This window comes from Vigna unguiculata, chromosome 6, assembly GCF_004118075.2.
Source record: "Vigna unguiculata cultivar IT97K-499-35 chromosome 6, ASM411807v1, whole genome shotgun sequence".
Classification (NCBI taxonomy): Eukaryota; Viridiplantae; Streptophyta; class Magnoliopsida; order Fabales; family Fabaceae; genus Vigna; species Vigna unguiculata.
Window position 1 is genome coordinate 13594256 of NC_040284.1, and position 15154 is coordinate 13609409.

Consider the following 15154-nt stretch of genomic DNA (forward strand, 5'->3'; position numbering starts at 1 on the left):
ATATACATGAACTAGGTATTGGGACTTCACTATGCTCCCACGAAACTAACTCATTCGTGGTTCAACCCTATGAGCCTATCTCGCTCATAGTCATGCCCTACAGACTCCTTGTCTGTAGTAAATCATCCAAGCCTCCTTAACTTGGACCCTGGCACGCACGCAATCACCATACTATGGACTCCTCGCCCAATAGTAGCCGACGGGAACATAACAGTTTCTTGCCCATCGTGCACCCAACACATGTAATCACCATACCATGGACTCCTCGTCCATTAGTAGCCGACGGGAACTCAACCAGTTCTATGCCCATCATGTGTCCAACCATCAAGCACATCCCAGACCCCTATTGGACTTAGTCCTTCAAGCCTAAACACCACACCACATGCATATACTTCCTATACTTAGGAAAAAGTAACCAAATCACACACACAAGCACACACAAACATGGAAATTTGCATAAACTCGCTTAAGCCAGGGACTCTCGCCCAAGCTAAGCCATCAGCCTCGCTTAGGCTAGTTCACCTCGCCTGAGCGAGCTTAATACAGTAGCATTATCACGTTATCTCGCTTAGGCGAGATCCTTTCGCCTGTGCGAGCAATACCATCGCTCAAAATATCACACACCTCGCCTAAACGAGGATTCAATTAAACGAACATCAATTCTCGTCGCGACCTCGCTTAGGCGAGCCATTCTCGCCTAAGCGAGCATGCTTGTCGCTCAGAACTCCAAAACCTCTCGCCTGGGCGAGATGTCGTGCTCAAAACTCTCAGGTTTCCTTGCGACCTCGCTCAGGCGAGTGCCTCTCACCTGAGCGAGAGACCATGTCGCTCAACCCTTTTCCTGGTCGCCTGAGCGAACAGCGCGAACCAAACCAGAAACGAGATTCTGCAACTCTCGCTTAGACGAGATAGACTCGCTTGGGCGAGACTTGCAGAGTTCCCTCTCTGTCACACACGCAATTTACCCAAAACAATGCCAAACCAAACCCAAAAAATATACCACAAAACACTCGATCAATACCAACGAAATGAAATGGCAAGCAGAACTCATAACCATGCTTTCTAAACATCTGAACAACCAAATTCGAATATACAATCATCAAATAACCTGAAATATCAAAACCCTCATCCCACAACATATCATGCATACATAATTGTGCACCCAACCTCAAATCACTCCAACTCTCATTCAATGCACATAAGGCACGAATTTTCCCAATCAAACAAGAATTAATTGAGACGCCAATAACTCAAAATCATAGCACTTAACAGTTTATTTGCATACACAAAGTATAGCTCCCCTAACCTGGAATTAGTGATCAAAGTTGAGAAAAACAAGGACCCTTGATTCCCAATTGCTTTTGCCTCCCCCTTTGCACAACCTAATTTCGCTCTCCTCTCCACACCAGTTCACCACACTTCCAAAACTCTTCCCTCTACCTAAAAGTTGGCTTTTATAGGTGTCTTTATGATGGGTTTTAAAACTAAAACGAAATTGGGCTTTTTAGTGTGTTTAATTCTCAATTAGGGGTCATTATAGGATGTTTTCCAGCCCCTCTTGGCTTCCCCTTCTAGGTTTTCTTTTGCCCTCTTATATTCCCTCCAAAACCACACTTTTAAAACAAAAAGTTCCAATTTCATTCCCAACCAAGTTTGAACCCATGACCACTTAGTCACTATTCAAGTGCATAACCAATTCAACCAAATCATGTTAATGATACACTCCAATCATGATAAGCTTACAATACCAATTCCATACTCATACATATTATTAAAAATCAATAATAAAACAACAACATATAATTGGCGTACATAGGACTCGAACCTAAGTCCTCTCATACAACCAAAATACTCTCAACCATTTAAGCTAGTACTTTTTCACGTCACATTAAACAATAATTAATGTCATAAAGGCGCTTTCTACCCGCATTTATTAATTAATTAATTATTTAATTTAATTAATTTTCACGGGTCTTACATTGGTCGTCAAGGTTTGGACAATGACTTTCTCTCCTTCTTCAATAATGGTAGATCCAATCTTTAAACTTCAACCCTCTTGAAATAGTGAGAAAGCTCTTATTTCTCCTAACGACTTTATTCGTGCATCATTGTTCACTCGCGGGTCAAGATCTTCTCCATCTTCTGTGGTGTCGTTTGCATGGATCCTTTTGATGTTATTAGTCGTCAATAGGGGATTTGCCTGAATCTTTTTGTACTTCTGTAGTATACTATGTCCACAGAACGGCTTTGGTTGGCCAATATTTTCTTCACAGTAAAGTTCTCCATTTCTGTCGTGATGACCATAGGATCATGTTGTTCAAGATCGCCCCCTTGGAAGTTTGAATCTATGAACGTGATGGATGACATTGTCTTCTTGTATTCGCAGGATACTGTGTGTTTCAACTGCACGACTCGTAGGTGCTTCTTTTTAGTCGAGGACGAAGAACCTTCTTCAACAAATACTACAAATATGGTATTCATAACCCCTCATAGGGTCGCCTCTCCTCTTGGCAATCTTGCCATATATCACGGTGGCCTTTCTGCTCTTTGATCTTGCCTCATGTCATCTTGATGATCTTGATGTTTATCTTATGTCTTATTATCGTACTTCTAGTACCCGACACGGTCTTTCCTTGATGATCCTTCATTTTCCCTCCTGATTAGCTCTTCCACCTTGTCCCTAAGGATTGGGCACTCGTCTGTTGTGTAGTCGTTATTGCGATGGTACCTGCAGTACTTATTCATGTCGGTGTGACGTTGGAACTTCCTCGAGGGTGGATGAGATCAACCTGTAGAGCTTCTTCTAGGATGCCCAACCTGGGAGCGTAAGGGGTTCATAGTTCATGTATTTGTCAAGTTTACGTTCTCGTGGCTGCGTAATACCCCATGCAACAGCTCTAGGAACTTACTGTTGTGTTTTCTCGGCTTCTCTCTTCTCTATCGCGATGATATCAACTTTGGCATTAGCCTTGTACTTCCCATATCGTCTACCTGCATGAACTTAATGGTAGGTGGATTCATGCATAGTTCGTCAGCAAATGACCCTACCTACAAGTTGTTAATCATATAGTGCAGAATATTATTGGAGTTCAGATCTTTTACGTTGAGAGCGGCATTGCAAAATATGTCAATATAGGCTCTTAGAGACTCTCATTCTTCTTGTCTTATGTTAAGCAGAGACAACGAGGAGACATCATCTCGGCAGCTCGTCTTAGAGTATGTGGCAAAAGACGCAGTTAACGTGTCAAAGCAATCTACGGAGAAAGGCAGTAGGTTGGCAAACCAGTCTAGGGTCGGTCCTCGTAGAGTGTAGGAAAATGCCTTGCACAAGACGACATCGCTGGTCCAGTAGAAGGTGATCTGGTACGTATACACATATGCGTATTCATCAAGGTCAGTGGTGGCATTGTAGCAAATTGTGGGTGCTTTCCATTTCTTGGGGAAGGGTGTCTTAGAGATTGCGTTGACAAAAGGGTGTCAACGGTTGCTTCTGGTGGCTAAGGAGTTGTTGGTAACCCATTGGTTCTTGGCATTGAATTGTACTCACTTTCTTCTTTAGCTTCATGGAAGGATATCCCTTGAATAGGGATCTCGACCCTATGTGCGCAGTATTCTCGACTTCCTTTTCCTTAGCGAGCTTGTCAGCCTTAAGCCTTCTCTTAAGCCTCACATTTTGTTCTTATGTGCTTCCATTTCTTTAGCATTGCGCTTCTTGTAGTCAATAAAGTGTGGTTGCATCTTCATTTGGGCCTCCAATTTGACACCCATATTAGTAGATGGTTTGACTCCCCTTATTTCTACAACCTTGCTTTTGGTAGTCACCATCTTCAAGTCTTCGAACTTCTTCACTACAATAGCTTCTTAGAATATTCGTCGACTCCGCGATGGGTGCCAATTGTTCTTACGAGGTCGATTTATATACTGTAAAGTCTCCTGAGCAAAGTTCAAGGGTCTAAGGTCCTAGCTTCTGCAGAATCTCGTCTTCTAGTCTTAAACAATAGAGGGGGAGGAGCCTACAAAAGACATTATGATGCCAAAGTCAGTCTGAGATATTGGGTCAGATGTCAGAGTAAAATGTAAGCAAGTAATTCGTAAAATGTACCTTTTATACTAGGATTCATGGGCCTTACCGGGTTGAGCTTTGGTTTAGTTGGTTTGATCACCTGCTAATCATAATGAGTTAATTAACATTGGGCTTATCTCATTTGGGGAATTACACTCACTTGGCAAGGTGACTAGTTTGAGTATATATTGTCCTACAAGGTCGACATGTACCCGGCCAGGCCGTATAAGAGGTGAATCCCCTAGGTGTGTAATCCCAATGACCTCCCAAGTCGTGTACTTTGGGGGATACCTTGGTTGGGTAGTCCCGTTGACCCCAAACTGTGTATTTAGAGGGTGTCTTGTTTGTGTACAACACAGGTCATTATAGTGACTAACTATTTTTATTCACTAACAATTAGGTAAAGTTTATATAAAATCAACTCAACTCAACGAATTCACCATATTTTATAACGTTATATGTAATTGAAAATATTAAGAAACTTTAATGAATGAATATGCATGATAATTATGATGGTATGAAATTGAATGATGTTATATGGTTTAAGTAGAATAATTATGAATGATGATCATGAGATATGAAATGACAAACTTGAAAGGATACGTGAACACTTTTGTAATGAATATATTAAGTACATATATTTTAGTTTAATTGAGAGTTTAAATTATGTAGATTAAAACATGGTGAGAAGTTGACGAAGAGTTTCTACACATCTAGAATTATGTAGATGTGTAATGAAACTTATCCTAACCTACCAAGATTGAGATGTAGACTTGAAAAGGTTATAATTTGTTAGAAGAAAACCCTTTTTTTCAATATTATCACAACATCTTTTATAAATAGAACTTTTTTGTTTAAATAAGGGTATATATACCACCGTATATTGTAAAAAAAATATATATTATAAATATTAAGAAAAGTAATGGTAATAAATTTTCTATCATTAATAAAAATTTATTATATTACAAAACTAGGTTCAATATCTTATTACTTATGTTTTTGAATGTATAATTTCTAATAATATATATATATATATATATATATATATATATATATATATATATATATATATATATATATAATTTAGTTGAATAAGATTATAAAATATTTTTTTATCGACAAAAATATATATAAATAATAGAATAGTCTTGGTTATCCTAATTCATATACAAAAATTAATATAGTTCACCTATACATATTGTTCTTTTATATCTCAAAGAGTTTTATATTATAACAACTTGAAATCTACCAATACCATTCTTGTGCTAACAAAGCATTTTGATCGAAAACGATACTTTTTTTTTTCTATTTCAAAGGTAAGGGTAAGTGATCTTCCTTTCTGGTCGATGTGTTCTCATGTTTTTCATGTGAGTATGTATTTGGACTTTGCTCTGTAAAACATCTCCAAACATATTATAAAAGGGTTAAATATGTTTTTGGTCCTTCAATTTTTAGTGAAATTTGGAATTAGTCCTTCTTGAAAACCTTGAACCAATTTAGTCCATTAACTATGTAAATGTGTGGATTTAGTCCTTTTAACCAAATTTTATTAAGTTTATTTGACATTTCAAATACATATCATTATAGTAGTTTCGTTTGTTTACATCGTTTGACACATTTTCGCTTCGATGTTAGCTGAGAAACGCGTTTGAAATATCAAATAAACTTAAAAAAATTGATTTAAAAGACTAAATTCACAAATTTCAAAAATAAAAAACTAAATTGGTTCAAAATTTCTAAAAATGACTAATTTTAATTTGTATTAAAAGTTAAAGGAAAAAAACGTATTTAAATCTTATAAAAATGACTTCCTTCCTTACATCATATATTATATCACTTTCCTTCACTATGACTATCTAAGAGTGATCTACAAAAACAAATATATATTGCATAAGACAGAATTATTTCATCATATAAAACATTTTATACTTGCATATACTATGCAAAAGAATCCTACAACTTTTACACCATATTCACTGTATAACTTTATCTTGAAACTAAGAAGCAAAGATAAGTTGACTATGTCATAAGCACAATAAGAACCTGGTGTGAGTTTTTTTGACTCATTTGCAAATCGAGGTCATTCTTTTTGATTGATTTAACAACTAACCATGATTAGGGAGAATGAAAGGCAATGATTAAGTGAAAGCTTAAGATTCTTACATTTTAGCCATGTGGGGGCACCAAGATTCCAGTTATTTTGCTATGGAGACCATAAAGTGATATTTTTTTATTCAGTTTGTGGATATAAAACATGCTCAACATGATCTTTCACCACCCAATGAAAAATATTGTGAGGGTTGATATTAGTCCTTTTCTAAATAGCCACTTCAAGAAAGAGATGGGTTTGTGGGGTAAATAGAGGAGAAAAAAGTAGTCCAAATACAACCAATTTGGATGGCTTAAAATTAATTATATCTATGTCACATTTTGTTTAGATCTTCATCAATGGGTCCCATCACTTTCTTTATTTTCATTCTCCTACTTCATGTTTCACTCAACTTGCTTTACTATCTTCAAAAAAAAATATACCATAATCTCATTCGGAAGTTGACAATGTTTGAGAGAACAAAAATTATAAATCAAAATTTTATGTTCTTTTTTTCATGGGAAAATGAAAAAAGGGTATAGTGAATATGGAATCAAATTTGTGATAATTGGAGGGGAGAATATGGAAAGAAACATGATAGTGGTGATGGGATTTGATAGCACTTTGCAGTTCAAGTACAAGCAAGGAAAGTCCCCACAAAGTAGAAAAAATAAATAAATAAATTTTGGGAATTCTTGTTTTAAAAGCAACTAAAACCAATGGTTGTGTCAAGAAGTGAAGATAAGAATGTCATATCACTAACACCAAGCATGTGATTTAAAGTGTAGGATAAGAATGAAAGGTAACAACACTATTTCAATATCATATATATCATATAAAACTTTTTTCTTTCACCAAAAGTTACTTTTTAATGCCTTTATCTTCTTATTTGACCCTTTCTTTTCTATTTTGTAACACTTTTATAGGTAGCTAGGTTTTATGCTAAGAGAAGGCATAATTTTTCATTATTTGTATTAGGAATATTTCTTACTCATTTCAATATACCTATTTTAATGATATATACACTATTGAATTGAATTCATATAAAACTTACTCTTCCTATTTCAACACAAGTGAAGTTAAACCAAAATAAACCATGTTAAATGTTGTCTTAGGTTTTGAATACAATTTTAAGTATTTTTTTTTCTCATTAGATAGAGTAAATAAGACCAATTTTATAAAGAAAACAAATACTCTCATCAAATCACAAATCTATGTAGTAATTTATTTACTTATACAATGATTACTTCAAGAATATTCTTGTAATCATATTTATACTGATTCACAATAATTTTTTTATTGTTGATAATGAAGTTATTTAAAGAATACTTTCAGAAATTTATTAAAAATGTTGAAGATTCATTAAATTTGGACTTAATTAAGTTTTAATTATCATATAAACTTTGGTTATTTCAATTGTGTCTTTATTAAAGAATTTCATTATATTAAGTGCTTAAAATATTTTTTATTTTAATTGTTTTTGTCAATGGAATATTGTGACCGTTATTTTTATTTTTCTACCTTTATTCCATCCCACTTCTTTCTTTATTCTACAATATCTTTAATTTCGTTGGTTAAGAGAGTTCTTACCTCTCTAAAAACGAGTTAACCGATAAATTGAAAAAAAAATTAAAGAAAAACTGAACAAAATAATTGATGAGTTAAATATAAAAAGACAAAATTAACAATCACATATATTTTAAACATTCAATATTTCAAAAACTTTAATTAAAAATATTTAAATTTATCAAATACTTAAAACTTAATTAAAATTTAAAATTAATATAAGATTATATGATTGTTAGTTAGTCTAATAATAGTAATAGCTTTATGCAGGTTATCTATTGGATAATGAATGAAAGTTTTAGATGACGCGTGGTATCTTAATTTTCGAGTGGACCCCACACAATTTCATCAAATAAAAAAATCGGAGGAAAAAAAATGTGTACAACGTGTTACTGTTTTAGTCTTAAAAAAATAAAATAAAATTTTACCGATGGTTTTAGTTTGCAGTCAACTATTAACTTTTACTTTTACCTTACCTTCAATAATTTACATCAGTATTTACAAAAAATGAAAATAATGTTCAATAAAATTGCTTCAACAAATAAAATATTTATTATTATTATTATTGTAATTCTTAATATAAAAAAAACCTTGAATACAGTAATTTTAGGACACTAATAAAATTAAAATGAAAAATGATTTTTTAACAATTAAATTTTGATAATTTTTCTTTATAAATTAGATACATGTTTTAAGTAACTTTTTGTTTTTCTATTTTCTTATTTCTTTATACCTTAAAATCATTTAAAATATATCACTTCAAATTTTAAAAAGAAATTATTAAAATTTAATTGTCAAAATATTATTGTGCAATTAAAATACTTAAATCAAATACTGTCTTGGTTGCATTCAGCTGCAAAAGTAACAGTTCTGAGAGTATTGTTATCATCACAGACAAGTTCAGTGGTTTGTTCATGGTGATGTGAGTTGTTTGTTGGTGAAGCAAGTGAATTGTTTTTAGTGAAGAGAGACATAGAGAGAGAGATGAAGCACAATGTTATATGTTCCATAGTTTATGTGATTGAGCAAAATAGTTTTTCTAATGAGAAGTTGAGTTGAGACACAATGATTGCAAAAAAAAGAAAATGAGCTCTATGATGTTACTTTCCCAGATCTAGAAACAGTGCAGAATGCTCTACCTGATGGGACACAGAAGCTGAGAACAAAACTGGCCCATAATCAAGGACCTGTCTACTACAAATTTTTCTCAAACTTAGACACCAAACTCAAATTGCATGGCCACCAAACTACACAAATTTGGAGCTTTCAGGGTTGATTCCCCCATCCAATCCAAACCCTTCAATTAAGGATCATATCATATCATGTATTGTATCAGATGCTGGCTGCTATTTAGTTAAAGGTGGAAGAACCTGGAAAGGAGAAAAAGGAAGGTGATGATGATGAAGAAGGAACATAGCAAATTGGAGGAGAATTGTGTGCAAATGGAGTCATAAAGTGTGGATTATGATATGTAACAAAACCATGACCAAGGGTTTTTTTTAAAGTGTTTGTTGCTTAGTTTTCATGGCATTCTGATTGAGGAGGGGGACCCCATTTGCAGAAATAGCTCATGGATTCAGCAAGTGTCTATTTTTGAGGTCCCATTGCAACAAGATAAACAAAACAACTTGGTGTACATATACTTAGTGGTATCCAAATTTTAGCAGTTAGTTGACTACTTTAAGTTTTTTGATGCAGGGGACCACACCAACAACATTTATTTGCAGCTTGACTAAAGATAAAGCCATCACAAACAAAAGTGGAGGGTACATATTCAATTTTCATCACATTTTTCCTTTCTTTCAGGATATGTAAAAAAGGAAAAAAAAAAGAAAAAAAAGAAGCTAAAAATGGTTAAGTTAAGCATTCCATTTTTCCACCTGTGAATAATTACTATCTGATGACAGCAGAAAAACCATGAGGGAGTGATTTATTTATGGTTATGCATGCTCACCCAACATGATGATTTTGGTAAAATCTTGTGCTTTGGTCATGCAAGCACTCTAGGAGGCTAGAACATAATGTAAAGCTATTGAAAAACGAGGAAAAAAAGATGACCTAATCTAGTTGAATAAATCTTCTGCATCAAAAGGTAGCATGCTATAGGCTAGGGATGCATCTTAATTTAAGTCCTTTCATAGCAACTAATTATTACACTTTAAACAATGAATGGCTCACATACTACAAATTATAGCCCTGCCTTTACTGTACTTATGCACATCACCACCACAATAAGAAAATCCACACAGATATATATGTTCCATCTAAAATCAAAAAAGGAGGACCCTTTTCATGTACCAAATATCCAAGCAATTAATAAAAAGAATTATGCATGATGAGAGAAGAGCAACTGTATTACTTTAAAGGTAGACAGTCACTTTTACCAAAACTATTTTTTTCTTTTTACAATTAGTTTATTATAGCATTGAATTGAATGGAAGGTACTAATTTTTCATAAGGTAATCAATCACCTCTAGATATCAACTTTTTCTTCTTCTTTTTTTAATTTTACCCCATTCTTGTTGCTTTTGGTTTGGACAATATTGTACAATAGATTCATATATAAGTAACTATATATATGAACAGGCAGACATACTGTGAAAGCATACAAGGGCTTCTATCATCTTGCAATTATCTTGTTAGTTATGCCGTAGGTTCTCATAAGCTTTCTTCTAATCTAATTAACCTGTGAACAATGACAAGTAAAAACTGTTAATGAAAATTAAAGTATCAGAATTCTCAAGATAGAATCATTTTTTCTATAAAAGATAGGAGTAAAAAGATGTGAAAAACTGCAGAATGTCATGAAATGGTGTTGACATAACTTTTTCTGATGCAGTACTGAAATTAAGCACTCAGTAGAAGTTCTATCATATAAATCTGACATATACTATAAATATAGCAGAGAAATGAGAACAACTTTTGCAGCCAATCACACATATGCAACAGCAAAAATCATATATGCCAGTGAAGAATGTTATCAACCACAAGGAGTTTTGAATAAGTTATGGAGCAAGGACTGTTCATGCAAGTTATTCCATATAAAGAACTAGTGACTGTTGTTGGAAAAGGTACAATGTACAAGGTGACAAGTTAACATCTGTTTGTCACCATCTAATTACCGACAGGAAAAAGGTGTAACTTCTCCATATAATTGATGTGGTGTGTTCATATTGATGTTAGTTAAAGCAAGGAGAAGAACTATGCAAATGGCTTACCCATTTTGCCACTCACAGCCTCATCAATGTTTGCTGCTCCACTCATGTTTCCACTGCTGTTGCTGGGTGTAATCATTGTTTGACTATGTTGTACTCCCTGGGGACCATATCTGAATACATTCATTGGCTTCAAGACAAAAGTGAAAAACAGGGAAAATTAGTTTCAATAGGTAAACCATGGAAAGCTTATCAAGAACACATAAGGGGTTTTAGGAGGGAAAAAGACATGTAACTTTCTCTTGAAAGAAAACTGTTACCTGAGAAGCATTTTGCATAAGATGATACCCCATGTAACGTGCATATTGCTCTGAAAGAGCTGGATTTTGCATCTGATTTTGGTAATTGAAGGCACCCAGAATAGGATTTTGACACATCAATGTCTGGTTTGGTGTCTGAGATGCAGATACAGGATGATCAAGAGGTACTCTTGGTAATTGCATTGGATTTTGAATGGGAGGGAAAGGAGATGTAGCCATTCCCATACCCATTTGAGACATGTAGTGCTGGATTCCTGGAAACATCATTGGTGCCATGCCAGATCCCATCCACATTAGCTAGCAGCAAGAACAAAATTGTTTATTTCAATTGTTAGTAATCTGAGACAAATTTCATGTGCAAGATCTTGTGTGGCACATTTACCTGAAGTTGTAACTGAAGTGATTTCAAATATTCTATTGCCTCTTCCAACATTGATGCTTTGTCTGTCTGCACATACATTCCTTACTCAGTTTTCAAGTCAATATGATAAGATCATATAAAGTGGAGAATCAATTTCTAAGTACTTGCATTTTGTCTTCTTCACTTGATTGCTTCACACAATTTTTTTTGTCCAAATCTGATCCAATTGTTTTATGCTAAATATGGCTCTCAACAGAAGTGATTTTCATTTTCCTAAAAAAATCAACAAATTCCTTCTTTCTTCTTTTTTTAAAGCAAATTTCACACATTCTGTGTTGAGTGTGCCACTTTAAACGGAGCAGTCAGAGAATCACAATTGCAGCTTTATCTCACTCTGAATGCATTTCCAAAGAACAAGTTATGACAGTAGAGTCCACACTCATTATGATAACTAACCTTGCTACTGTGAGGTATGAGTTGTTGCAATGCTTTCATCTTCTCATTGATCCTATCTCTCCTTCTCTGCTTCAACAAAAACAACACTGGCACTTGTAAGAACAAAGTTTACAAAAATTAAGTTCACAAAAAATGTGCTAAAGTTCCCACCCTTTCTGATAGATTATGCACTTCAGCAGCACGGTTCCTTCTAGCCGACCCTGTCCGTTGGGATGTCTTGTTTCCAACTGGTGATTTAAGTTCTGTGTCCTATTACACATAAAGATGTAGCTCAGTGTGTAAAAGAATAAAAACATCTAATCATGAAGATAATAACTACAGAGAGTGCAGCTTCACCTCACTATGATCCTCAGATTCTTCCACGTCTATTGTTTTTCTTTTTTGGCTCTGGTTTCTGGTGGATAAGGAACAAGTTTTTCCAAGACTACTACCTGAGCCACCAGAAGAAGAAGTAGCAGTTGGTTCAAGCATCTCTGATTTCCCTTTCTCACTCAGAGGAATTGTTCTTGGCACATGATCTCTGACAGCTTCAGGGTCAACAGATAAAGTAGTAGTCCAAACACCATTGCTTGATGCCCTGCTTGCATCTGGATCTTGGGTCATGTGATTGCTACCACAGTAACTTGATCCAACTGTCATCAATGAGCACTCTCTAACCTCATTTTTTGACGTGTTACCAGTGATTTTGTCTCTAAAATGCGCATTAGGCAATGCTGAAGAAACATTAAGGGTAGGTGAAAAGTGAGTGAAGTTTTGGACCTTACATGGTCCACCACCCAAATCATTGTTATTTTTCTGAGGTGAATCAGAAACATGGAATCTTGGAGCAGGTATAGGAATTCCTGAGAATTCCTGAAAAGAGGAGGATTTCACAGTAGGTGATTGTGAACTTACAAGCACATGGGGGGCACCAGAAGCATCCAATTTGGTAAACTTTGCCTCTTCAAATGGCTTGATTTGCTTATAGGACTCAACATCACACTGTGGCAGTTCAGATAAAAGGTTTGAACAGAACTCTTGTTCCAATGGATCCTCAAGAGGGTATTGGATCCACGAAACTGTCTCATCATCTTGAATCAAGTTACTTGAGTTCCCAAATGGCTCACTAGCCCTTAATGTTGATTGAAAAGCCCTCTGAAGGGGTCTTTGTGTGATGGAATTCACAACTGGTTTTCTATGAGTTTGGCTGTGCAACACTACCTGGCCATTTTGCCACAGAAGCTCCACAAGTTCTTGGTCCACCCTGTAGAATTTGACCACATCACATGGATCGTTACAATTTAAGCAGAGTTAAATTGGGACAAGAACAGTATTCTGCTTTGACAGAAATAAAATTGCACACACCCCATAGGTTTCTTCTGATTGGTGGTGATGCAGGAATCACTCCCAAAATTCCAATCAGGAACACTGTTGTTCATGGCTAAGCAAATCAGTTATCTGTTGGCACAGAAAGAAAAGAACTTCAGATTTTGTGTAGAATAGAAAATCATAACCAAAGACTCTTTTGAGTGATTTTGTAATAGAATAGAAAAATCATAAGCAAAGACCCTTTTGAGTGCCAGATTTTGACTCGTTATCCAAGCACACCCTTTAAAAGCATAATAAAATAATCTGTACCAGCAAACTGAATAATCAAATAAGCATAAACAAATCTTTAAAATGAAAAAATAAAAAAAAGGAGTAGAAAGAGAAAGACTTTGAGTGGGTCATGTTTGGAACTTTACTAGAAGAAGAGTGAACAAGCAAACCAATGAAATGGAACCGTGACTGGTTTTTGCCATTCTGAACTCTGAATAAATAAATCACCAAAAAATTCAATTCCCAAGCTCCCAAAAAGGAAACTTCAACTCTCAGCCATAGATAGAAAGTACGAGCACATTTACAAACCCAGAGAAACAAAAACCGATGAGAAACAAGAATCTAAACAAAACATTAAACCCAACAAATTGGGCATATTTCGAGACAGGAAGCTGAACCAACTCTGCAAGCCTCATAAACAAACCCAAACTCGAAGAAAAACAACTTTCCATAACATAAAACACACTTTGAAAACATGCGAAATGATGAAACTTTTTTCACTTTCATGCAAAAATAAAGAACCCCATCATTCATTTTAATCATTACCATTATTTTCTACCTAAAGACAAGTAGCAGAAAAAGAAGAACTCCACCTGAGCTAAGGGCAAAGGCTTGTTTTTTATTCTTCTGACTTGTTGAACTTACAAGGTTGCTATGCTATAAGCTAGAAACAGAGGCACCTCGTTTGTTCTCTCTTTCTCTGTCTCTACAACTGTGAGAACAAAGTATATAGAAGAGTTTTTAACAGCAATAAAGACAGTGACATCAGCACATAGAGAGAGAGAACACACAATTCCTAAGGTAAAATGGTGCTTGTGCTTCTCAACTGCGAGAAAAACATTGCTACATGGGAATAAATGAACATGGGACCAGTTGACGGCTATTAGAAATCAATAAATAAATAAAAAAACATAAGAAAATTCAACAGATTTGGTCAAAAATAAAATATTATTAAATTTTAAGAATATAAAAAAAAAATAACTTGAATTAGCATGGACTGAAGTTTCTTACACTATCATACAATCACAAATTCTATATAATCAAAGTACTTAACTTCTGCAGTAACTATTTTAAATATCATGTTTAAAATAAATTTTAATTACTTTAGAAGTACAACAAAACGAAACTGTACAACAAAACGAAACTGTACAGAATACTTGGTGTGATTGTTCAATGATTACACATATTAATTAAATTATATTTTCATGAACTAAAACATGTTTTTATACCATTATATGTAGGTAACACGGATCGTTTGATTTTTCAAGAATCAATTTGACGTTTACTTCACATCATAATCATAATCATTATAAACCCATTACAGAAACAGTAACATAAATAATTGCGGTCTCTTCTTCAACATAAATGGGTTTAACATGTCAAACATAATAAATCTTTGCATTTATTTTATTTAATACTTGTAAAAAAAAGAAAAAATAAAAAAAATAACTTTTTTATATTTTTTATAATTTGAAATTAATTCATACAGAAGCAAATTTGTCAGAATTTTCTGAAATAACACTTGAAAAAATAATTTTTATTTGCTTATCTGGGTGTATTTAAAAT

At 34.3% G+C, this 15154-nt stretch overlaps 1 protein-coding gene across 4 annotated transcripts; it reads right to left on the reverse strand.

The window, feature by feature from the left end:
* Positions 1-8705: 8705 nt before the first annotated feature.
* On the reverse strand, positions 8706-14422 carry LOC114186941 (transcription factor PIF4-like). 4 transcript variants are annotated; one of them, XM_028075022.1, is made up of 10 exons: positions 14182-14422; positions 13355-13447; positions 12347-13253; positions 12161-12259; positions 12011-12076; positions 11576-11641; positions 11194-11490; positions 10937-11063; positions 10315-10404; positions 8706-9088 (listed from the first exon to the last, which is right to left on the reverse strand). In XM_028075022.1, exons 2-9 carry the CDS (start codon positions 13426-13428, stop codon positions 10400-10402), a joined length of 1641 nt encoding a protein of 546 aa, XP_027930823.1. In that variant the 5' UTR covers positions 13429-13447; positions 14182-14422; the 3' UTR covers positions 8706-9088; positions 10315-10399. The 4 variants fall into 4 exon arrangements, with proteins under 4 accessions (XP_027930823.1, XP_027930820.1, XP_027930821.1 ...); XM_028075019.1 differs by lacking the exon at positions 10315-10404; XM_028075020.1 differs by lacking the exon at positions 10315-10404 and having other exon boundaries at positions 14135-14413.
* Between the last annotated feature and the right edge of the window lie 732 nt (positions 14423-15154).